Source organism: Oryctolagus cuniculus, chromosome 14 (genome assembly GCF_964237555.1).
Source record: "Oryctolagus cuniculus chromosome 14, mOryCun1.1, whole genome shotgun sequence".
Lineage (NCBI taxonomy): Eukaryota > Metazoa > Chordata > Mammalia > Lagomorpha > Leporidae > Oryctolagus > Oryctolagus cuniculus.
Window position 1 is genome coordinate 76,650,824 of NC_091445.1, and position 23,871 is coordinate 76,674,694.

At 53.3% G+C, this 23,871-nt stretch overlaps 1 protein-coding gene and 1 long non-coding RNA gene across 3 annotated transcripts in view; one reads left to right on the forward strand and one right to left on the reverse strand.

Moving 5' to 3' along the window:
- Nucleotides 1–16,906, forward strand: part of IL31RA (interleukin 31 receptor A) — a 79,836-nt gene extending 62,930 nt beyond the window's left edge. For both annotated transcript variants that reach the window (XM_051853449.2, XM_017344724.3), the window contains exons 10-15: nt 204–305; nt 2,010–2,156; nt 4,287–4,427; nt 6,853–6,946; nt 8,027–8,108; nt 9,853–16,906. In XM_051853449.2, coding sequence (XP_051709409.2) covers nt 204–305; nt 2,010–2,156; nt 4,287–4,427; nt 6,853–6,946; nt 8,027–8,108; nt 9,853–10,311 — 1,025 coding nt within the window. In that variant the 3' untranslated portion in view covers nt 10,312–16,906. The remainder of the gene's footprint in view (nt 1–203; nt 306–2,009; nt 2,157–4,286; nt 4,428–6,852; nt 6,947–8,026; nt 8,109–9,852) is intronic.
- Nucleotides 16,907–20,275: 3,369 nt separating this feature from the next.
- Nucleotides 20,276–21,925, reverse strand: LOC138845197 (uncharacterized). The gene is made up of 2 exons (XR_011382049.1): nt 20,874–21,925; nt 20,276–20,582 (listed from the first exon to the last, which is right to left on the reverse strand). It is a non-coding gene; the product is annotated as an uncharacterized lncRNA (long non-coding RNA).
- Between the last annotated feature and the right edge of the window lie 1,946 nt (nt 21,926–23,871).

Here is a 23,871-nt window from a genome sequence, read left to right on the forward strand (position 1 = left end):
GATTTGATTCTAAGAATGAATCAGGACATCTTAGGCCAAGAGTTGATGTAGAAACCACCCAGCCCAAGCTTGTTTCCCGGAGGAGGAAAGTGCAAAGAAGGGGAGCGTCATCCACGCATCTTAGGCCACGGCTCTGAGTGCAGCGTTCTTTTTACTCTGCCATGCTCTGCATTTATGCTGTTTTCTTCCTTTTTTTTTTCCAGATAAGTTAAAACCTTTGTGGTGCTATAACATCTCTGTGTATCCAGTGTTGCAAGACGAAGTGGGCAAGCCATATTCTATCCAGGCTTATGCCAAAGAAGGCAGTACGTACAGACAAGGCTGGGAGGAGGGGAAGACCAGGGCCCACACAACATTCAGCTAGGGCTGTGAATGCCTGTCACTCATTCATGGTTGCCATGGACACGTTTGTGCTGCACCTTCATCTTGTAGGAATCGATATGAATTTGACTCAGTTATGGTCAGGTTGTAGATGCACTGAATTTCAAAGCAAGGGTGGCTGGGTGGGTAGACTTGGGGATCATTTAACAAAGATCAACTCAGGGGGATGGACTTTTGGTGCAGTGGCTGAGTTGCCACTTAGAACTCTTGCATCCCATACCAGAGGGTGTGGGCTGCAGGCCCGGCTCCACATCCAGTCCAGCATCCTCTTAATGGGGACCCTAGGAGACAGTAAGTGGTGGCTCAGGTAGTTAGCTCCCTGCCACCCACATGGGACACCTGGATTGAGTTCCACATTCCTAGCTGTGGCCTGGCCCAGCCATGGCGGTTGTGGATATTTGGGTGCTTAAACCAGGACATGGAAGTGCGCGCGCTTGCTCTCTCTCTCTCTCTCTCTCTCTCTCTCAAGATGTATTTATTTGGGGCTGGCGCTGTGGCATAGCAGATTAAAGCCCTGGCCTGAAGCACTGGCATCCCATATGGGCACCGGTTCAAGGCCCAGCTGTTCCTCTTCTGATCAGCTCTCTGCAATGGCCTGGGATAGCAATGGAAGATGGCCCAAGTCCTTTGGCCCCTGCACCCACATGGGAGATCCGGAAGAAGCTCCTGGTTCCTGGCTTCGGATTGGCACAGCTCCAACCATTGTGGCCATCTAGGGAGTGAACCAGCGGATAGAAGACCTCTCTCTCTGTCTCTACCTCTCTCTCTAACTCTGCCTTTCAAATAAATAAAATAAATAAAATATTTCAAATAATAAAATATTATTTGAAAGGCAGAGTTATAGAGAGGCAAAGAGAGAGAGAGAGAGAGACAGAGAGAGGTCTTGCATCTGCTGATTCACTCCCCAAATGGTGGCAACAGCTATACCTGGCTTTCTCACACAGGTATAGGGGCCCAAACACTTGGGCCAGCTCCCACTGCTTTCCCAGGCCATTAGCAGAGAGAAGGATCAGAAGTGAGGCAGCCGGGACTCAAACCAGCACCCATATGGGATGCTGGCACTGCAGGCGGTGGCTTTACCCGCTATGCCACAGCGCCAGCCCCTCTCTATCTCTCTTTATGTTTCTCTCTGACTTTCAATGAAAATAAAATTAAACATAAATATAAACATAAATAAACAAACAAATTTTTAAAATATCAACCAAAGGAGTTACAGAGTTCATCCTAAACAGGACATATTAAAACATTAAGTTTAATTGTGTGGCAATAAGCGGTGCCTTGCTCGTCCGCCCTCTCTGCCTCTTTGGAAGCTAACGTGTCTTAGATTCAACACTGGGGATCAGCTCCTGTTGTGCAAAGGCAGCTTATGACTGTGGAAGAGCTGGGTGCCACACAGAGCAAGAGGTCTGTAAAAAACACTCTTCCTCCGGTCGGACAGCACCTCTCTTCCTCTGTTTAGCATGGGTGACAGCGGAAAATAATCATCCCAAAGAAGCGCATTCACCCGTGCCCTGCTCGGCCCTCACCTCCAGCACCACGGTTTTGCTCGAGTCCTAGCAGAGCCCTTGCGGGGAAGACCCGCTGTGGCGAGGTTCAGTGCTGATCACTTGTCTCTCTGTAATCTCAAGTTCCATCGAAAGGACCCGTGACCAAGGTGGAGAACATTGGTCTGAAGACAGCCAGAATCACATGGAAAGAAATTCCCATGAGGGAGAGAAATGGTTTCATCAACAACTACACCATATTTTACCAAGCTGAAGATGGAAGAGAATTCTGTGAGTGTGTCTGTAATCACGTTTTTAAAAACCTGCCGCCCCGGGGAGAAGCTGGGTGTAGCCCTGTCACAGGGGCTAGGGACCTGCGGCCTTGCACTTGCACTCGGCGTCTGTGAATGCCTCTGAAAGTGGCGCCAGGAGCACTCACCTCTTATTTTTTGGTGGGGGGTAGATGAGAGTCAGGTGACAGTATGTGAGGGACTGTGGCAGTGGGAGGAGTTGGTGCCGTTAGTCCTGGTCCGGCTCTAGACAGGTGGCCTACCTGTGAGCCCCTGAAGCTTATTCCCGGGGGGCCTGGCTTGAAGAGTGCAGGGGCACACAGCCGCACCAGCAGCACCCACCCTAGCACGGGGCCCCTGACTGACTCCAAGCCAGCCTTTTAGCTTCAGCCCATGGCGCCTTCTGACGTCCTAAATTCTGGGCTGTGTTTACATTCCCATTTAGGCTAATTTTTTTTTTTTATGGTCAGACACACATAAACTTTATCACTGGAAACATTTAAAAATGTACATTTGAGTGGCAGTACAGTCAAAGGGTTGGGCATCCACTGCCACTCTATTGCCAGAACTTCTCTATTTCCACAGAAATAGAAGCCCTCTACCCATAATTCCCCTCATCCTACAGCCCTGGGCCCCTACCAAGGTGCTTTTTGCCCCTGTCTGGATTCCCTCTCCTCAATACTTCACATAAGTATAACCATACGACACGTGGCTTTTGTGTCTGGCGACCTGCACTTAGGAGGATGCTTTCACAGTTCACCACACAGTGGCATCAATTAGCACTTCTCCTTGTCATGGCTGAATAATGTTCCACAGCATGGAGAAGCCATGCTTTCTTTATCCATTCTTCAGTTGATGAGCCTCTGGGTTGTTTCAACCCGGTGGCAGTAATGACTATGCTTCTGTGAACGTCAGCATACAGATGCCTGTTTGAGTCTGTGCTTTCCTTTCTTTGGGAAATCTGCCCTAGAGTGATCTGCTGGATCGTAGAGTTGCTCTAGTGAAACTCACTGAGGAGCGTCTGTTTCCCAGTGACCATGCCACCAGCTACAGTGCAAGAGGGCTCCAGTTTCTCTACTTTCAGGCCAGCAGTTGTTGTTTTTCATTTTTATAAAAATTATAGTTAGTAGATGTGAAGTGATATCTCATTCTTTATATTTACCTAATGTAGATATAATGTATAATTTATAATAGTGCTATTGAGCATCTGTTTATGTACTTAGCCAATTGTATATTATTTTTGGAGAAATGTCTCTTTAATTTCCTTGCCTTTCAAAACTTACTGATTTTGCAGCTGGCACTGTAGTGTAGAGTTAAGCTGCTGCCTGCAGTGTTGGCATTCATTCCATGTGGGCACCAATTCAAGTCCTGGCTGCTCTAACTTCTGACCCAACTCTCTGCCAATGCACCTGGGAAAGCAACAGAAGGTAGGCCCCTACACACACGAGAGACCCAGAAGAAGCTCCTGGCTGCTGGCTTTGGCCTGGCCCAGCTCTGGCCATTGGAAAGTGAACTAGCAGATAGAAGATTTCTCTCTCTCTCTCTCTAACTCTTTCAAATAAAATAAATGTTTTAAAAATTACTTATTTAAAACATTATTTGAGAGGCTGCTTCGCTCCTCACATGGCCACAACAGCCATGTCTGAGCCAGGCTAAAGCCAAGAACCAAAAACTCCATCTGGCTCCCCGACATGCGTGGAAGGGGCCAAAGTCCTTGGTGCATTAGCAGGAAGCTGGGTTGGAACTGGAGTAGCTAGAACTCGAACCAGCATTGCAGGTGATGGCTTCACCTGCTATGCCTTTTTGACTGACAATAACAGTTGTACATATTTTGGGGGATAGTATGGTATTTCCTTAGCACATTGAGGTGACTAGTTCATAATAACCTGTCATATACTTTATAAGCACATAGAAGAGAGGAATTTGCAAGTTGCAAATGTCAGGTAATGATGCAGAGAGAGAAACATAGCCCTGACATGGTCAGTACACTCGGTACATGTCAGAGATAAGGGTTAGAGTGTGAGGTGGTCACGCATGGAGGTGCTGGGCCCCGTGCTCTTACTTTGGTGCTACTCAACATAACTTCCAGCCCATGTGGCTGTGATGTTTGACTTTTGTGTTTTTCCTTTAGCCAAGACCGTCAACTCAAGCATTCTTCAGTATGACTTGGAGTCCTTGACACGGAAGACTTCCTATGCTGTCCGGGTTATGGCCAGTACCAGTGCTGGGGGACACAATGGGACCACAATAAACTTCAAGACGTTGTCGATTAGTGAGTCTTTCCTTGAAGCCCTGAGTACCTCTTGCTGGTATTTACCTTAGGCCAATCAGAAATGACCACTGCCAAAAGCAGGCAGAAGCCAAATGCAAGGACAGGTACCTAAGGGAGAAGACTTTCCGGAAGGCAGATGGGTGAAAGAGAGGAGGGAGGACAGGAAAACTGACAGCTAAATTTAGAAAAGGTCTTTATGGATGGGCCAAATCAGCTTACAGAGGAGGGATCAAGTTAACACCAACTGTAGTCTCAACATCAAGCCAGCTCCCACTTCAAGGCTGTCCCCAAGTTCACAGGCACCAGTTTCTGTATGTCAGAGGCTACTGTACAATAGGACCATGGAGGAAAACCTTGGCTGAAAAGACCAGTGACACATAGGAAGGGACTTCCCTTTGTTCAAGGAGTTTTTTGAGGAAAAAGATATATGTTTGATTTACCAGCACTTATGTTAAGAAATAGAGAGCAAGAAAGATTGAATAGGTAAACAAATAAGGTAAAATGTAACACAGTGTCATCCATGGCCAGTGAAGGGGGAGAAGATGCAAAAGAGGAGAGAGAGGAAGGAAAAAGAAGGAAGGAGAGTGGGAGAAATAGCTTGATTTTGCCAAGTCCTTGAGTGGCAGAGAGACTATTTTTTAAGGATGTACTAAAACTGTTTTAAAGACAGAACAACCTTTTAGATAAACAGTTTGGAACACTGCCAGGTTTTGCAATAACTGGTACAAACTAAAAGTTGTCTGCTTGGGGTATTCTTGAAAGCTCTTACAACATTTTTAAAGAAAATAGCAGTGTGGTTCCGGAAAACATGACTAGAGTATTACTATCTTTGGAAAACATGTTCCGTTTTTTGAACTAACGTTGCTGTTCTAGAACTATTTGATGTCGCTGTTTAAGTGTACAAATTGCATCAATGGATGGAACTTTCTCCAAGAGTCATATCTGAAGCAAGACCCTGCCTTGGAGCCTGGCAGTCTCCAGGCCTGGTCTGCAGATTGCAGATCCCCCTGCTGCTGTCTCGGATCCTCTGTAATGCATTGATTTGTGGCAGCCACATTTTTAAGCCCTGGATCCTGTGCTTGAAACCCACCGACCACTTTGTTCTATTCTTTTTTTTTTTAAAGATTTATTTATTTATTTGGAAGGAGTTACAGACAGAGAGAGGGAGAGAGAGAGAGAGAGAGGTCTTCCATCTGCTGGTTCACTCCCTAAACGTCTGCAATGGCCAGAGCTGGGCCGATCCAAAGCCAGGAGCTTCCTCTGGGTCTCCCACATGCATGCAGGGGCCCAAGCACTTAGGCCATCTTCTGCTGCTTTTCCAGGCCATAGCAGGGTCCAGGATCAGAAGTAGAGCAGCCAGGACTCGAACCGGCACCTATATGTAATGCCAGTGTTTGTGTGGAGGCTTAACCTACTATGCCACAGCGCCAGCCCGGACTTCATCCTATTTTAAATAAAACCAGGCCGGCGCCGCGGCTCACTAGGCTAATCCTCCACCTTGTGGTGCCGGCACACCGGGTTCTAGTTCCAGTCGGGGTGCTGGATTCTGTCCCGGTTGCCCCTCTTCCAGGCCAGCTCTCTGCTGTGGCCAGGGAGTGCAGTGGAGGATGGCCCAGGTCCTTGGGCCCTGCACCCCATGGGAGATCAGGATAAGTACCTGGCTCCTGCCTTCGGATCAGTGCGGTGCGCCGGCCGCAATGCGCGGGCCGCGGCGGCCATTGGAGGGTGAATCAACGGCAAAGGAAGACCTTTCTCTCTGTCTCTCTCTCACTGTCCACTCCGCCTGTCAATAAATAAATAAATAAATAAATAAATAAAACCCAAACTCTTTCCTGCAGCTTTCAGGGTCCTTCTTCGTCTGAACCAACCCCATTTTTTGCTACTTTCTGCCTCGGTTTGTGTTCCTTAACTTGCTCCTGCCTCAGAGCCTTGCCCTCTCCCTAGTTCAGCCTGGCTGGCTCCCTTTCTCAGCTCAAATTTCACTTCTCCCTGGCTGCCCAATCTAAGGCTGCTGCCCTCCCTCCCGCCTCGCCCTAGGGACTCTGCACCTCCTTACCCATTTCAATCTGAAATAATCTTATGTATTGCCTGAACCTCCTCCCAGAATACAAACTCCCCAAGAGTGGGGATCTTACAGTCCTTGCTGATGGCTGTTGGGTTTTTCACGCAGGGTAGTGCTCCAGTTATTCACTGGATGAATGAAGTTGGAAGATGGCCCTGGGAGCACAACATCTATCCATGGCATGAGGGAGATGGGGGACCACTCACCTCAGGGTTTTGTTTTTAATGGAAAAGAATTGAATTGAATGGGAAGAAAAGTTAGAAATGTGTGGCTGAAGCTGCTAGAAGAAAAAGTGAATCTCTGATATTTGTCAAGAAAGCAAGGAAATCAACTTACCACTGGCTTCTTCTCCTTTTCCCAAAGATGTCCTTGAGATTGTCCTTATAACGTCTCTGGTTGGAGGAAGCCTCCTCCTTCTCTTCATCCTGACTGTGGCCTACGGTCTCAAGAAGCCCAAGTGAGTTTCTGCAGGAACAGCAGGTGCCTGGAGAAGTGTGACGGGGTGGAAGGCATCCCAGGCACATGGTAGGAGGGGGGCTCTCCCCTCCGAAGGGGGTGCTCATTCATTTGTGAACTCCATACGCCTTTGCTGAGATGATGGAAGCCACACTCCAGTTCATTAGATTCTGACCATGCAAGAGGTCTTTCACCCTCACTTAGCTCCACGGTCCAGGTCTAGGCCTTGTAGAGGCCGGGGTGTCCAGCTGCCCACAGATGAACCTGCTGCACTTGCTATCCAGGACTCGAGTTAGAGAAAAGGTCCCTTTCTTGCAAAGTCTTGAGGGGTCCCTGTCATCAGCAAGAGGCAGAGCAGGGACTGAACCATGTCACACGCCTTGGCTCCTTGCTTGTGGGGTGGTGTTGGATGGCCAGCTGCAGGGGCCTTTGTCCTACCTGCCCTGGCCAGCGTGGGGAAAGAAGCTTGTCTTTGGGGTCTTGTGTTTCATGCTGCCCTCACGGTCCTTCCCTAGCAGAACTCTCTGTCCAAATGGGCCCCTTCCCCACTGGGCAGCTGCACTTAGGTAATGGTCACGCTAATGTCATCCTCAGTGACCAAGTGTTGGTTGTCACCAGGTCATCAGCACAAATTCGTGTCCATTAGGCACTTGACTCTTCCTCTTTAGCATGCATTAGGACCAGGCCCCTCCCCAGGGCTTCTGATTCCTTGGTTCTGGGGTGAAGGCCATGAGTGACCTCCAGGTCATGCTGTAGTTGCTCGTGACAGCCACCCCTTTGGAAATCACAGAGCAGTAACTTAGCTTGTAAGCTTAGGATGTGACCCTCCTGGGCAATACGTGGTGGCACCATTTCCAACAGCAGGACCAGGTTGGAGACACAGGGGCAGGAGAGAAAGGATGGGGCTGGCTTTGCCTGGGGTGAGATCTCCTCCCCTTACATCTGCAGAGGGCTTGGTGGGAGCTTGCCCTCATCTGATAGGGAGCTACACAATTCCCTTCAGCAAAGCCCCACTGTTCAGGCTCCGCCATGCAGTGTCTAAAAATGCTTCTTGGACTCACTTTGTATTATCTCTTATTAGCAAACTGACTCACTTGTGTTGGCCCGATGTTCCCAACCCTGCTGAAAGTAGTTTAGCTACGTGGCGTGGACATAATTTCAAGGTAAACACTCCAGTTGTTGTCATGCAAACCACTGAGCTGGGTGGGAGCCGACAAGGGTGGCTGGAGAAGGAGAAGTGTTCTGGGCTGAGCTTTGCTCAGGCCTCACAGAAAGAGAACTCAAGATTTAAAAGTCCTGGGGGAGCAGCTAGCTGGGCAAATGGAATCATCCTTCCTGGAATGACTTTGGCCTTGTGCTTTGGACCAGAGGAAAGAGCTTCACCAGGCTCATGAGGCCCCATTATGTTGCCAGCATGGAACTGGTCCTAAAGGAGAAAAGAGGATACTGACCTCACCCTTACTGACTTGACTGTGTAGTTAGCAAGAGAGAAGGCCTGGCTAGAAGAACTGAGGTCAGTTAAGCATCAGCAAGGGTGTTAGCCTAGTGGTTAAGATGCTGTTAGGACACAGTGTCCCACAATGAAGCATGGGGGCGGTCAGTTACCGGCTCCAGCTCCCAATTCCAGCTTCCTGTTTTTTTCAGACCCTGGGAGGCAGTGGTGAAAGCTCAAGTGGTTGGGTCCCTGCCACCTACATGGGACAACTGGATTGGGTCCCTGGCTCCAGCCCCAGCCCAGCCTTGGCAGTCGTGGGCATATGGGGAGCAAAATAGCAGGTGGAAGAGCCAAGCTTTATTTAACAAGTATTGGGGTTTTCTAGTGAATTATCCGTAGCAGAAACCCTCCTTTTTCATTAAGTTTTGAAATTGAAAACTGTGATGAAATTTTTAAGAATTAATTTATTGTTAAAATAGAGATAAGCTAAATATAAACTTGAATTCTTATTATCGAAAGGCTGTATCATAAGAGAGAGGGAGAGAAAGGTCTTTAAAAAAAGATTTATTTATTTATTTGAAAGGCAGAGTTACAGAGAGAGAAATAGAGAGAGATCTTCCATCTGCCAGTTCACTCCCCAAAGGTTGCGACGGCCAGGCTTGGGCCAGACCAAAGCCCAGAACCAGGAGCTCCATCAGTCTCCCATATGGGTGGCAGGAACCCAAGCAGTTGGACCATCATCCCCTGCTTCCTTCCGGGTGAATCAGCAGGAAGCTGGATCAGAGGTGCGGAGTAGCCGGGACTTAGCTGGGACTCCAAGCCCAGGCGTTCAGATGGAGAATGTGGGCATCTGAATGTCTGCCCGGCCTGCTGCCCCACACTGACCCCCAGAGGTCTTCGTGAACATGGACATTCTGTTCGGAGCACCTGCTCTCGACTTCCTCTTCCCTGTCAGTGTGGGATTACCTACTTACTCTCCTCATCACGTGTGACTTCAAAGAGTAAACGGAATCAGAGGCAGCGTTGTCTGATGACTACAATGCTTTTTGAATAGGCTGTAGGTCGGCCCTCCATAGCGAGCGCTTATTAATCGCCCACCGTATGCCAGCCTCTCATCCAGGCCCTGGGGGTCTATAGATGACAGAGACGCCGCCGCTGCATGAGGCCACCTTTGATTTCCTGGCGATGCTGGACACGCTGTCTTTGTGACCGATTTACTCTCTGATTTTGGTGCTTCCAGCACAAGTGGGGTTTTGTGAACACGTGATTGGGGGTAGCATTGTACCTCTGGAAGAGGAAGGTCTTGCAATGTGGAGTGCTTACCTCGGGAAACAGGCTGCCTGCTCCGGGCCTGGGAGGAACGAGGGGCGGCTCAGGAGTGCGGCGCTTGGTGCCCCAAGCCCAAGGAGCTAAGGCTGACAGCAGGGGTAGCCCCGAAATGACCATGTGGGACATCTTCTCTTCTCTTCCAGGGTGAGCGAAATCTGAAGGAGTTGGATGACGCTGGGAACACAGAAGACAGGATCCTAAAATCATGTTCTGCCCCCAGCGACCTGATCGACAAATTGGTGGTGAACTTTGAGAATTTTCTGGAAGATGTTTCCACAGGGGAAGCCGGAAAGGGTTGGGAAAGCATTTGGGGAGGGGAAAAGAACGAATATGTGACCCCCCCCTCCAGGCGTGACTGCCCCCCAGGGAGGGGTGTCCAGGGGGCCCTGCCTCTGACTGAGCCTCTTCCTGCTGGGCTGACCCAGCACCTGCTTCCCACAACGCGGGGAGGGGGCTGCTCCGAGGCCCCAGGGCAGCCCCTGCCCTCCGGCCCGGGTCTCGGGGAGGACGACGCGCCGACTCTGTATTTGAAAAATTCAGTGACAACCAGGGAATTTCTCGTGTCTGAAGTCCTTCCGGACCACACCGAGAGACAAGCATAAATGCCGCGTGGCGGGAGGCCTCTAAGGCCCAGCGTGGGTGCCCCTGGCCCGGACGGGGGACGGGCCGCAGGCAGGAAGCCCGTCCCTGGCCCTCCCCGCCCTGCCCTGCCCTGCCCTGCCCTGCCCGGCGGCCTCCCCCGGCCCTGAGCCTGGCGGGCACGGCTGGGAGTGGGTGCTGCAAGATGTCGGGTTGGTGACAGGCCAGAGAACTCTCTGGAGGAAGCGCGATGCCATCTTCTCTTGGTTTGAAAGGGGCCCAGCTCTGAGCCCTGCGGTGGACACTCCGGACTCTCCTCTGGAGCTGGGCCCCGGGCGCCATCTTTGCCGAGCTCCAGGGGGACCGTGTCCCCGGACAGTCCGGGAGCCTGTGCTGTGGGCTTCCTCTGCGAGAGGAGCCCAGCTGGGGCCGCTTCCGAAGTCCTCGCGTCAGGCCTGTCTGGGTGACGCCTTTCAGGGAGAGGGCGGGGCCCCAGATGGCTCGGCCCCTCTCCCGTCGCGGCAGCTGGGGACATCTCTGGGGCAGTTCCCACGGCCACCCCAGCCCTCTCGCGGATTCCTTCTTTACCCCTCTGCTCGCTCTCCTGGCCACCCCTGCCTATCTCCTGCTTCTCCACTTCCTTTTTCTGGTCTGTTTCCTTTCCGTTTCCCTCCCTGGCCCCGTCAGCCTCTTTGGTCACTTTCCCTGTTCGCTTTGGCTCCCTCGGGGCATGGGACCCTACCCCTGCATTCAGATGGCCCCTGCGGGGGTCTCAGGGAAGCCAGCATTTCCTGCCCGGAGCGGGAGCCCCAGGTCCCCGGGCCCCACGCCCAGCTGTCCTGAGCACTCACAGGACCTGGGGCCTCCATGCTCGGAAGCCGCTGGTGCCTTCCTCTCCCGGATCGGTCACCAGCTGGTCCCATGCAGAGCCCGGCTGTGCTTGCTGTTTGCTGTCAAAGCGCGAGTGTGGACGCAAGCAGGATGACTGTGATTTAGCCTGTTCAGTGGAAACTGATAACATCCCCTGGAAGGTTTTCTGGGGCTCTGGGGACTGCGCAGACTGCAAGGTCAGTGCCCTGTTGGTGGCCTTCCTTTACAGTAGTAGAAAATTCTAGAAGAATGGCCGAGAAGCCATCCACGTGTTTAAAGACTGTCATTTCTTTCTGGTGTTTTCGGAAGCGGCAGTTTGCAAGCACCAAGGAAGGGGTGGTTGGGAGAGGCAAGAGATGGGAGATGGGAGAGGGCAGGCCTCTGGGGGGATCGCTCCTCCCTGGGTGTGGGCAGGTCTGTGCCGGGCTTCCCAGCATGCCCCTGGTCGCAGCTGCTGTGCCATGGGTCTGCAAACTTGGGCCCTTGGCCTGAACCCCACTCCGGTTTTTTGTGGGGCCATGCGTTAAAAAATAGTGTTGACCTTGGTAAGTGGAGGGGAAGGAAAGCAGATGAAGAGTAGTATTTGGTGGCAGTGAGAAGCAGCTGAGGGTCACTTTTCAGCGTCCACAAATGCAGCTTCATCGGAACACTTCCGTGCCCACCACTTACACATCAGCCACGGCTGCCTTGCCTCCCCAGACTCCCCAGCGCCTGAAACAGTCGCGCCTGGCCCTGGGTAGAAAGTCTGAGGATGCCAGGTGGGAGGCTCTGCCCGCAGCGTGTTTTACCTTTGAATCAGCTGCTCATTAAAAATCAATGCAGGATGTGCATTGATTCTTAATTCCCACGTAATGGGAACTGCCCCAGGGAGCACTCCCTGGCGCCCCCAGGCCTCCTGACTTCCTGCCCGAGCCCACAGCTAAGCTGGGGGCTGCCTTTACTCCACAGCAGTGGTTCTCAGCCAGGGCCTGGGCACCTTCACCCACACCCTGCAGGCCTCAGGCACTTGGCAATGCGAGAACACGGCTTTGACGGCCAGGACTGGGAGGCACTAGCGGCATCTAGTGGGTGGAGGCCGGCACTGCTGTCCTGAGCAACCTTCCCGGGGAATTACCCGGCTCCTAGCAACAGCTGTGCCCAGTGGGAAATCCCAGCGTGAACCTGCCTGTGCCTGCAGACCCACAGCCTTCGCCTGCTGGCTCAGCGCCCTGGAGAGCTTGCCGTGTCCCTGTTGTTTTATCATTAATTTTGATTTGGGCTTAACTCTAAAACAATCCCGGGAGCTCGGAATACCCATCATTTACTTCATTCTTAGTTCATTCTTGATACGAACTGTGTGCACCTGTGTGCCCTTGCACCTAACTGCAAGTCATCCTGTGAACCTGCTGGGCTCTCCCTTTTCTTTCCGCTGTAATTTCATATGGAAAATCTTGCATGGACGTTGAGCGCATGCTGAAGTGTGTCCGCTGCCAGAAGCCCAGGGTGTGCCTGTGTATTCTGCTTTGCTCTGGTCTCTTCAGCGGGTAGGCTTGTTCTGTGCGTCCTCCCAGTTTGGAGAGCAGCTGCGCTACGCTTCTCCTCTCACCTCTGTCCTAGCTCCTTGGGGCTGAAAGTGGAGTTTCCGAGTCAGAGTTCTGTGGTCATTGTCACACCTGGCATGACTGCCATTCAGAAAAAGGGCTGGGCTGTAGGACTTACCCTGCCAGAGGAGTCCGGGGTGCCCCCTGTGCTTCTCCATTGAGAACCAGCTGCTCACCGCTGCACACCTGATTCTGCTTTCTGTCGATGGTTACAGAAACGTCATCGACGAGGTGTGGTTGTAATCAAGGTGTGCCGCATTGTTGGTGCCTTGGGGGGTCTCAGGAAGAGGAGCGGGTGCTGCAGGCCATTAGCAGTCCCCGTCTCCTCTACAGCTGTAACGGGACTCTGGGGTCAGTGGGTACAGAAGTGATGGCTCCAGAAGCACAGAGAATCCCCATCCATGTTAGAGAGCTAGGACCTTGATGGCCCTCTGCCTACAAGACACCGGCCCCGTGCTATGACGGTCGTGGGAGAGGCAAGGGGAGAATTTGATGAGGGGCAGAACTGCGGTCAGCAAAGGCTCCCGTGGCTGCTCAGGGCAAGCCTGCTGCGTGTCCTACTGATTGCATTCTCAGCGATGGAATTCCCTTGTCCAGCCCAGCTTCCTTATCCATGTGGACTAAAATGCCAGGGAGGTGTCATGAGGCCTGGGCTTTGAAACAGAAATCAGAACGTGTCACCCTGGAAGGATGCGCAGAGTATTCTGGCCGGTCATAGCGATCAGGGAGATGGAACCGGTGCCTGCAAGAGGGCTTCTGTCTGTGGGCTAGAAACGCTGTCGTGTCCACAGGTTGGTCATCCGCTAGTGTAAGACGTGGTGCATGTACATGGAGCGAGAAAGCCTGGATTTTATGTGGGACTAGCTTTAAAACGCCTCTGATACATGCATTCGTATCATCCTTCAGACAATAAAGCTGTAATACCATTTTTGTATAATGCTATTCTGTTTTTTTTTTTTTTAAGATTTATTTACTTACTTGACAGAGTCACCAAGAAAGAGGGAGAGAGAGAGATGGAGATCTTCATCTGCTGGTTCACTCCCCAAATGATCACAATAGCCAGGGCAGGGCCAGGCTAAAGCCAGGAGCCTGTAACTCCATCTGGGTCTCCCACATAGGTGGCAGGGGCATAAGCACTTGGGCCGTCTTTTGCTGTTTTCCCAGGTGCATTAACAGGGAGCTGAATAAGAAGTAGAGCAGGCAGGACTCAAACTTGCACTCATATGGGATGCCTGTATCTGCAAGTAGCAGCTTAACCTGCTGTGGCGCAATGCTGGTCCCTATTCCTCTGTTTTAAAGTTTTACCTGCTCAGGGGCATGCGTTTCTTGGAGAAGTCACGATGTTGCTTGGGACTCCTGCATCCCATTTCAGAGTGCCTGGGTTCAAGACCTGTCTCTGCTCCCAATTCCAGATTCCTGCTGATGTGCACCCGAGGAGGCAGCAGGTGACGACGCAAGGACACCTGGGAGACATTTGGAGCTGGTGTTCCCGGCTCCTGGCTCTGAGCCTGGCCCATACAGGCGTTAGCGGAGTAAACCAGTGAGTGGGAGATCTCTGTTTCTCTGCCTTTCGAATGAATACAAAGTTAACACAAATGCAACCATGTTAGGGCCCAAGGACCCTGGTGGCAGCAGGTGGCCAGCACTCAGCAGGTCATCGGAGCAGGCTTCACCTCAAGGTTGCCCCTTCTTCCTGTTCTGCTCCTCTTGGCAGTGCCTCCAAACCCCTCCAGGCTCTGGGAGCTCCCCCGGGTCTCCCCTTGTGGCTCTCAGCAGATGGCATCACCCCCATGCATCTCTCCTGTCCTGCCCAGGTCAGACTGCTGGGGTGGCCTCACAGCGGAAGGCAGCCCGGCTCTCCCCTGGGCTGCAAAGCCCATCAGCACCTTGACCTTGCCTGCAGCTCCAATTTCCCCCTCTCCAGCGAGTCCTCCTCATGTGTCTCCAGCTGCCCCTGGCTGCCGGCTGGGCCAGGCTGTGAGGCTGCAGCTCCATGAAACTGAAGTCTTTATTTTTTTTCCTTTTTTTGGGAGTGACCGCAGTGCACTGCTGTAACTCTCTAGACATAGAGAAAGCAAGCACTTGAAAGCAGACAAATTTGAGATGGGACAAGGACTCTAGGTGCCCAGATAAAAAGCAAACAGCTGCCACTGGTCCAGGAGACGCCGTGGAGCGAGGTCACACGCAGGGCCCCGGGCCCCACTCTGCACGTGACTAGCATTATCAAGGGCCAACACTCACCTGCACCGTTTCTGTGCCCGGCCCTGTGCTCACCACCCAGGAATCATCACAACGGTGCTATGAGGTAGGCAGAACTGTGTGATGACAGCAAGGAAACAGCTCAGAGAGATTAGGAGACTTGGCCAAGCTTCTGTGACCGGAAGTGGTGGGTTGGGCCCAGGCCTTCTCACTCTCCCGTCTATTCTGCCTCTGCTCGGCACTGACCGGTGAGCTGGGCCAGAGAGAGAGAGCAAAAGGGCAGAGGGGGGCCCTTCCAGATCTCTTCTCGGTGGGCTGTGCAGACCCATCCCTCCCCCCTGGGGGTCCACCATGACCTTGGGATTGGTTTTAGAGCAAGAGGATTTGAGAGAGTGAGGCCAGAAGGGTGGACGGGGCACAGCATTTACGCTTGCAGCGCCTGGAATAAGTGACAGGAGACAGACAACCCAGGGGCCCAGAGCTGCAGGAGGGGTGTGAGACAGCTGCAGAAGCTAGGAAGGTCCCTTGAGAGCACAGGATGTGAGGTCCGGTGCAGGGCACCAGGAGCCATGGGGAAGGATGCACTCCCACGCTCCATGGACAGAGTTACATGTGGGACCCTACTCTCCCCACGAGTCCTCCCTTCCCACTCCTCTCTGCTCTTCTGCGTGTGTTTCTTTGAACCCTCTTGGCTGACCTGCCCGTGAGCTGCAGAGTTCCTCATGCTCTCTCTGTCCACGGCCAGCCTCAGCTGCGTCTACAGTGTTCTCCGTCTCCATCAACCTCCCCGGATGTACTTGTCGGGGCTGCTCACTGGAAACCTCCCCTGAGGATGAACAGGTCCAAGGCCAACCCTCTGCTTCTCCTGCGCCATGCTGCAGCTCTTTACTCTTCTGCTAGCCTAAGCTGGACGGCTGGAGCCAGTGAGACCCTCCTCCCTGCGCACCAGCATCTGATGGGTTGCTGCCTCTGACCCGGACCAAGAGCCACAAAGGCCAGGGCTGGGCCTGGCTGAAGCCAGGAGCCTGGAACTCCATCCAGTGTCCCACGTGGGTGGAAGGGACCCAGGTACTCTGGCCATCTTCCAGCTTCAATGTCCCCCTGCTTTCCCAGATGCATTAGCAGTGAGCTGGATCAGAAGTGGAGCGGCCAGGACTCAAACCAGGCACCCCTATGGGATGCTGGCCACAACGCCGGCCCCCTGACCTGAGTCCTTGAGTAGCACCTTCATTGGCCTCCCTGCCTTCAGTTCCGCCTCCCACCTGCCAGACCCTCCTGCTTGCCACTCGCAGAGGGATGTCTCTGGCCCACTCCCCCACTCCCTGTGACTCGCAGGGAAAATCTGAAGTCCTTACATGATGGCAGGCAGGGTTTGCTGCCCATGTGCTACCCTTTGAAGGTGTTGGGAGGCCCACGTTCCTTCCCACAGGCCTTCCTGGAGGAAAATTTTCCGGCCTTTTCAGCTTCTAGAGAATTCCTTCCTTGGCTTGCCCTTCCTTAATGTAGGAAGCCAGCAGTCCGCATCTGTGTTTTTTTTTTTTTTTTTGACAGGCAGAGTGGACAGTGAGAGAGAGAGACAGAGAGAAAGGTCTTCCTTTGCCGTTGGTTCACCCTCCAATGGCCGCTGCGGCTGGCGCGCTGCGGCTGGTGCACCGCGCTGATCCGATGGCAGGAGCCAGGAGCCTGGTGCTTTTCCTGGTCTCCCATGGGGTGCAGGGCCCAAGCACCTGGGCCATCCTCCACTGCACTCCCTGGCCACAGCAGAGAGCTGGCCTGGAAGAGGGGCAACCGGGACAGAATCCGGCGCCCCGACCGGAACTAGAACCCGGTGTGCCGGCGCCGCTAGGCGGAGGATTAGCCTAGTGAGCCGCGGCGCCGGCCCATCTGTTGGTTCTTATCTGCTTGCTGAGGCTGGGCTTAGCCTGGGGCCTTGAAGCACATCATTAAGATGTGTGAGAAGCCATGTGTGTCCACCTCTCAGTGCTCCTGGCCCCGGACCAGCCTCGTGTGAGGTCAGAAGCCAGTGGGGACTGGACAGCAACGGAGCTCAGAAATGAGCCAGAAGCCATCCTACTGCTGGCCAGGCTGCTGGGGAAACCCAGCCTGGACCATGGCCTGAGGGCCTTCACAGCGCCCCCAGCGTGAGACCCACCAGGTCACCAGCCCAGCCGGGGTCCCGCAGGCCTTGAGAGCAGGGAGTGAGTGCCCAGGGTCAGCCCTCGGAGCATCTGGGCGGCCTGGACCCACGAGGACTGGAAGAACAAGCCCCGGGGGGCAAGAGGGAAGCAAGGGGGAGCAGGGGGCGGTTAAGTGAGCCTGCATCTGGTTCAGGGCTCCAGAGGGCTCAGGAGCAGTGCAGTGCACAGGAAAGGTCAAAGCCGGGGCTCGGCGTGCGGCAGGAGCCGCTTCATCCTGCAAGCCTTCCCGGAGGACTGCACGCCGAGGGCGCGCACCACAGGCCCGAGGACCTTCTGCGATAAGGACACATACTCAGACACTGAGTCGCACTTTTGCCCCGTGACTCGTGACTCGCCATGCTAGGGATCTCTTGCCCCTCCCAAGGTCTGTCCTGTCAGCTGGCTCTTTTGTCCTCCAGGAAAAAACGAGTTCCAGGAAAAGCACTCAGCTGGCTGCACGGTGACTTCCCTCCTGATGGGACCATAACAGCTCCTGGGATTGTTCCAGAACCCTTCGTACATAGCCCAGGGGAGACTGCTCCGGCCAGGGGCATCTTCTCCTGCAGCCAAAGCAGGGTTTTCTGCCGTGGACCACACTTTTCTCACTTTTCAGATCCCAAGACCCTCACTATCTCTCTCCCACCAAAACTCAAAAGCTAAAAACAAACAAAACTCCAAAACACAGGGCTGGCGTTGTGACCCAGCGAGTTGGGCTGGCGCTTATGGCCCTGGCATCGCATATCGGAGAGAAACCTGCTGGTTCCAGTCCCACTTCCTGCTTGGTGCGCTGGGAAAGGCAGAAGATGATGGCTCAAGGACTTGGGTCCCTGCCGCCCACTGGGGTGACCTGGATGGAATTTCAGGCTCCTGGGTTCAGCCCGGCCAAGCCCTGGCTGTTGTGGCCATTTGGGGAGTGAGCCAGCAGATGGAAGATCTCTCTCTCTCTTCCTCTCTGTTGCTCTGCCTTCAAATTTAATTAATTGATTTTACCAAAAAACCTAAAAAGAGCAATCCTCCAAAAATGCAACAAAATTTTAAAAAATAGTAATTCTCAGGGCTCCTGCTGCGAGGTGGTCATCCTGCATGCCCTGCTACCTGCTTGGCTGGGAGAAGTGCCTGTGCACACCCAGGGCTGGTGCGGGTCTCTTATGTGGTCCCTGGGGCGGCGGGATGGTTCATGGCATGTGGGGCAATCAGAACCATGGGGCACAACCTGGGACTTGTGCTCCACAGGGCAGAGCCACCCTCGTGGGGTGTAAACCTGGGGGGTGAATACAAGCATCCTCCCACTCCCACCCTCCCACTCCCACTTGGCTGGCTCCCAGCCTTGGGGGGTGGCGAGCAAGGGGCTGCAGGGAGGAAGTGAGTGAGGGTTAACTGTCAGTGATGTTTGCGCAGTTCCCCTAGCTCTTCCCAGCCACGCCCTCCTGGGATCAGGGCGTGGGCCCAAGGACAAACCGGCTTTGTCACTTGCAAGTCACCACGCACCCCAGCAACACGGCCGTCTCCCTAGGGCTTTCCACCTGCTTCTCCCGCCTGCAGCAGCGGCACCTGCCAGCTCCTGACTCTGGGGCAGAGCGGCCACTGGCTGCAGTCAGGGTGGCCCTGTAGGACTGGGAGCTGGGGCAGCCCTACAGTGCAGCTCCTGGCCCCGCCCATCTCTGGGAGTTGGATCTTGAATCCTTGAATGTGGAGTATCCAGATGCCCCCAGCCAACTGTGCCCTGTGACTCTGCCCTCAGGGAGCCCCTTCCTGCTGGGGCACACGCTGGGGACCTAGGGGTGCCCCTTGCTCCTTGTCTCCTCTGCATTCTTGGTTCCCAGGTCCATCCCATGAGTCTCTGGGACCCCTCCCACTTCCCACAATGCTCCTCTGACCCCAGCGGCTCCCTCAGTGCACCGGGGCACGCCAGAGAATTAACGCAGGACCAGCCAGACTCCTTGCTTCGCTGCATGGCTGATGTGGCCACGTTAACCTGTCTCACCCTGGAGCCAGGTGGGTGCGGGGCCCAGAGTTCAGGGCTTGCTCTGTCGCGTCTCCAAAGGTGTCCTCGGCCCTAAATACAGCCTGCCCCACCCTCCCAAGGGGCGCTGATGTGCGCCTCCCAGCAGACCAGAGCCTGGATAGCAGGCTCGGCCAAGGCTGCTGTGTCTGTCCCTGTCGGAGTCTGGGCTCCAGCCAGCGCCCTGGATGTCCTGGAGGAGCTGCAGAGCGGGGGGCGTCGGGCTGGTCTGAGGAGCGTGGCCTGGGTGGGGGACGTCGGCCCGGCTGAAAGCTCTCCTGAGAGTGCTTCCAGACGGCATTTCCACACCCCGCACTAGGTCTTTGGCCGTAAACATTTAGGAAGGATTGTATGTTTTGTCTTCGAAATTATTTGTCTGTAGGTAACTTTTTTGTGCTTTATCAACAAGCACCGTGCCATCTTTAAGGATTCTTGTGCATTGTGAAAATATATATATATATATAAATTCTAATCTGGTTTGCAAATTGTTTACAACTGCAACCACATTTTAGTAAATTCTAAAACAATGAAGCTGACCTTATGTTTTCTACCCATTTAATTCAACATTCTGCAGTTTCGAGGTTGCAATTTTCTTTTTCTCTGGCCGTTGCCAGTTACTGTTGTCTGCAGGTCAGCTGTATTTTGTAGGGCCCAGAAACACTCCCGGGCCTCAGCGCCTGCCTCGCAGGTGCCAGGTACGTAGGTGGTCTCCTTGGAAACCACTGTGGAGACCAACATCATGTAAAACAGTTCCCGGAGCTAAAGGAGGGGCGACGCTTCGCTGCGGTTTTCTTGGAGGCAGGCTGGGTCCAGTTCAGGGCGCGGGGCTCAGCTGTGTTTGGCTGGAGACGCAGGGAGGCACCTGCGGTGTGCACTGACCCAGCTGTTCCATATTGCCAAGGGCAGCAGGCAGGAAACTGGACGTGAGATGCGATGCAGGATCAGGGGATCCCAAGAGGCCCTTTCGCAGGGTCTGGTGAGTCTGGCACTTTATTTCTGCCTCCGCCCGCCGCCTGGGACCCTGCTATGTGTACCTTGCCAGTCACCAGAGAGAAAACCCCACCATATGGGCACAATTCTGAAGGCTGTATTTATACAGGGGTGGGGGTGGGGAGGATGTCTTAGGCGAAGCGCCCCAAAATCAAAGCCCAAAGACAAGTTCAGGTGGAGCTCTTTTATTAAGGGCGCATGCCCGGGAGAAACTGATACGGGAGAAGCTTCTTGGGAAGGGAGGAAGCCGAGGGAGGGTGGGCTTTCGCGGTGCGGCAGGCAAACCTGGGCTGCTCGGCGGCGCTGAGGACGCTGGAGGTGAGACCGAAGGTGTTCCATTATCCTCACGGGCCAGCCCTGCAATCGGCGCGCCGATATTGAAAGTACAGCATTGGCGTTTGGAGCAGGAGCGTTGGGATTGGACCTCGGCTCCCTCCTCCTCTGTGCTCCGGCATGAGTTCCTCACCTCTCTTTACCTGTAGAATGCGGGTGGGAGGAGCAGTGTCACTGTTGATGACGAGAGGCGATTACATGAAGCCATGTTAAGAAATGGTGCTGAAATAATACGTAGTGCCTAGTAACCACCCAGGGCATGACAGCCAGGCTTAATCATCATCAAGGCCCATCCTTGGGCCTCCAAATCCCATCCTTCCCCCTGGGTGACGTTGCCTTGTCTGTCTCTGGTGGGGTCTCTGCAATGGGGGCGGCCCTGGGGGGTGTCTGGGCCTGAGGCCCGTGCTGTCCCGCCCCCTCCCCCTGCCGCTCGCCTTGGTACCGGCCGCAGGGGAGGAGGGATCGGTCCAGGCTGCATGGAGGCATTCCAGAACCTCCTTCGAGGCGTGCAGTCGAGCGCAGGGTCCTGGGGAGGCCTGGCAGGTGGTGCTGGTGGAACGCAGAGAGGAGCAAGGGAGATCACTGGGCGGGGGGATTGTCCACAGTGAACCTAAAAGAGAAATTGGGCTGCTTCTCGGCGCTCTGCCGTCATTGCTTGCCCAGGGGTGGCCTTGCTGGCTTCCCCTGGCCAGCGCAAGCCTGGGGCCCACAGCCCAAAGCGGTGCTCGCTCTCCAGTCTTCGCTGTGGGTTCTAGGTACCTCACTTGTCCCACCCTCGCCCCAGCTCTGTCTCTGAACCCCTGTCAGTCTCACCCACTCTGCTTCTTGCTACAAACTGTCCCTAGCTTGTGGTGGTCTGGCTTACGTGATTTTTCAACTTCACGATGGTGTGGAAGGAAAAGGCGTGCAGAAGAATCCATACTTCGAATCTGAGCTTGCCCTGCACTTGTGGTATTGTGAGGTGACCCCCTCTTGCGAGGCTGGGCAGTGGCAGCCGCTGTGGCTCCCAGCTGCCTCTGCTGTCACCAAGGGGAACAGGGGTGCTCTTCAGGGCTGTGTTGCTGAGTTAGGATGTTGGGTAGATGAGCTGTGATGAATGCATTTCAAAGTTAGGATATGCTGGCCGGCGCCGCGGCTCACTAGGCTAATCCTCCGCCTAGCGGCGCCGGCACACCGGGTTCTAGTCCCGGTCGGGGCGCTGGATTCTGTCCCGGTTGCCCCTCTTCCAGGCCAGCCCTCTGCTGTGGCCCGGGAGTGCAGTGGAGGATGGCCCAGGTGCTTGGGCCCTGCACCCCATGGGAGACCAGGAAAAGCACCTGGCTCCTGGCTCCTGCCATCGGATCAGCGCGGTGCGCCGGCCGCAGCGCGCCAGCCGCGGCGGCCATTGGAGGGTGAACCAACGGCAAAGGAAGACCTTTCTCTCTGTCTCTCTCTCTCACTGTCCACTCTGCCTGTCAAAAAAAAAAAAAAAAAAAAAAAAAAAAAAAGTTAGGATATGCTGCGATGGGGTCGTTGGTGACTTCGGGTTCATCTGCACCCCCTGTGTGCTGAGGGAGGGCCCGAGGAGACCCCTGACGTCACCAGATCGTGACCCTTTGTTTATCAGGGAATCAGAAGAAGATCTGACACCTGCTGTGTTGTTTGCACAAAGCCTCCTTGCTTGGGAACAGGGCTGGTTTGCTTTCCATGGTTTTATAGGAGAGAGAAACCTGCTCTTCAGGTTTCTTCAAATGTAGTACAAAGAAGTGGTTGATGACTCTCTTGAACTGCTTCAATTGAGACCAGAGGTCTATGATTAGGTATTCTTTTTGAAAGGAGAGAGAAGGGGGGGGGGAGGGAGGGGGAGACAGGGGCATCTGCTGCCTCCCAGGGTGCATATTGGCAGGAAGCTGGACACAGAAACAGAGCTGGGATTTGAACCTAGGTACTCTGGTATGGGATGTGGCATCCTAACCTAGATCTATGATCTCGTATCACCCTGGGCATCCTGTTTCTGCCCTGGAAGTAGAAAAAGTCTAGGGTTAACTGCCCAGTGACTGCAGATTGCAGGTAAATCCACCTTGTCTATGCTGAGACTAGTAGACACGGGACCGCTGGGGGCGTCCTGCATTACCTAGGGATATCACACCTTTGGCAAAGGCCTGGAAAACAAGTGGGATGGACTAGACCAGTTGTTTATAATCTTTAAGCACAGTATGAAGTACTTTTTTTTTTTTTACAAATTTTTTGAAAATTCATTTTTTCTATCATTTTTCTACTCATTCTTTGAAGTATTTTTATTAATAAGCCTATCTATAGTTAACATGCTCTTGTTTTTCTAATAAAAATTAACTATTAAATAGAAAAGCAAATAAATAAATAGGGGTGGGCATTGTGTGTAATGGGTTAAAGCACCAATTGGGACACTCATACTCTGTATCAGAATTCCTGGCAGGAGTCCCAGGTACTCTGCCTCCTACCCAGCTCCCTGCTAACTTGCCTGGGAAGGCAGCATATGATGGCCCAAATACTTGGGCCTCCACTACACTCAAGGGAGACTCATGTGGAGTTCCAGGCTCCTGGCTTTGAACTGGGGCAGCCTCGGCTGTTACAGGCTTTCAGGGAATAAACCAGTGGGCCACAGTGCGCTCACTTATTTTCCAGACGAGGAGACTGAGGCTCAGAGATTTTGCTTGGCTCATCCAGTGTCCCACAGTGTGGTGGAATGAGAAGGCCATGCCAAGATGGCCACTGGGACATGCTCAGGCTGACTTACCTCAAATGGTAGAGTTAGAAACATACCAGGGGATTCAAATTCAATCCCATCAAGGTGGCATGTACCAATGCCATCTCACTAGTCCCAGTGATCAATTTCTGTTCACAATTGATCATAATGATAGGACTAAGAACCAAAGGGATCACATAAACAAGAATAGTGTCTGCAAATACTAGCTGATAGAATAAAAAAGGGAGAGAATGATCCAACATGGGAAGTGAGATACACAGCAGACCCATAGAATGGCAGATGTCCTAAACAGCACTCTGGCCTCAGAATCAGCCCTTAAGGCATGTGGATCTGGCTGAAAAGCCCATGAGAGTATTTCAGGCATGGAAAGCCAAGACACTCTGGGGAAAAAAAAAAAAACCAAAAATCCTAAATGAAAGATCTCCGCGAGTGAGATCCCAGTGGAAAGAATGGGTCATCAAAGAAGGAGGTACCTTTCTCTGAAGGGAGGAGAGAACTTCCACTTTGACCATGGCCTTGTCTAAATATGATCAGAGTCAGTGAACTGAGGGGGCTTCCATAGCCTTGGCAGCTCATGACAAGAGCCTAGGGTGATTACTGATGCCATAAACAAGAGTGTCAATTTGTTAAGTCAACAACAGGAGTCGCTGTGCACTTACTCCTCATGTAGGATTTCTGTCCTTAGTGTGCTGTACATTGTGATTTAA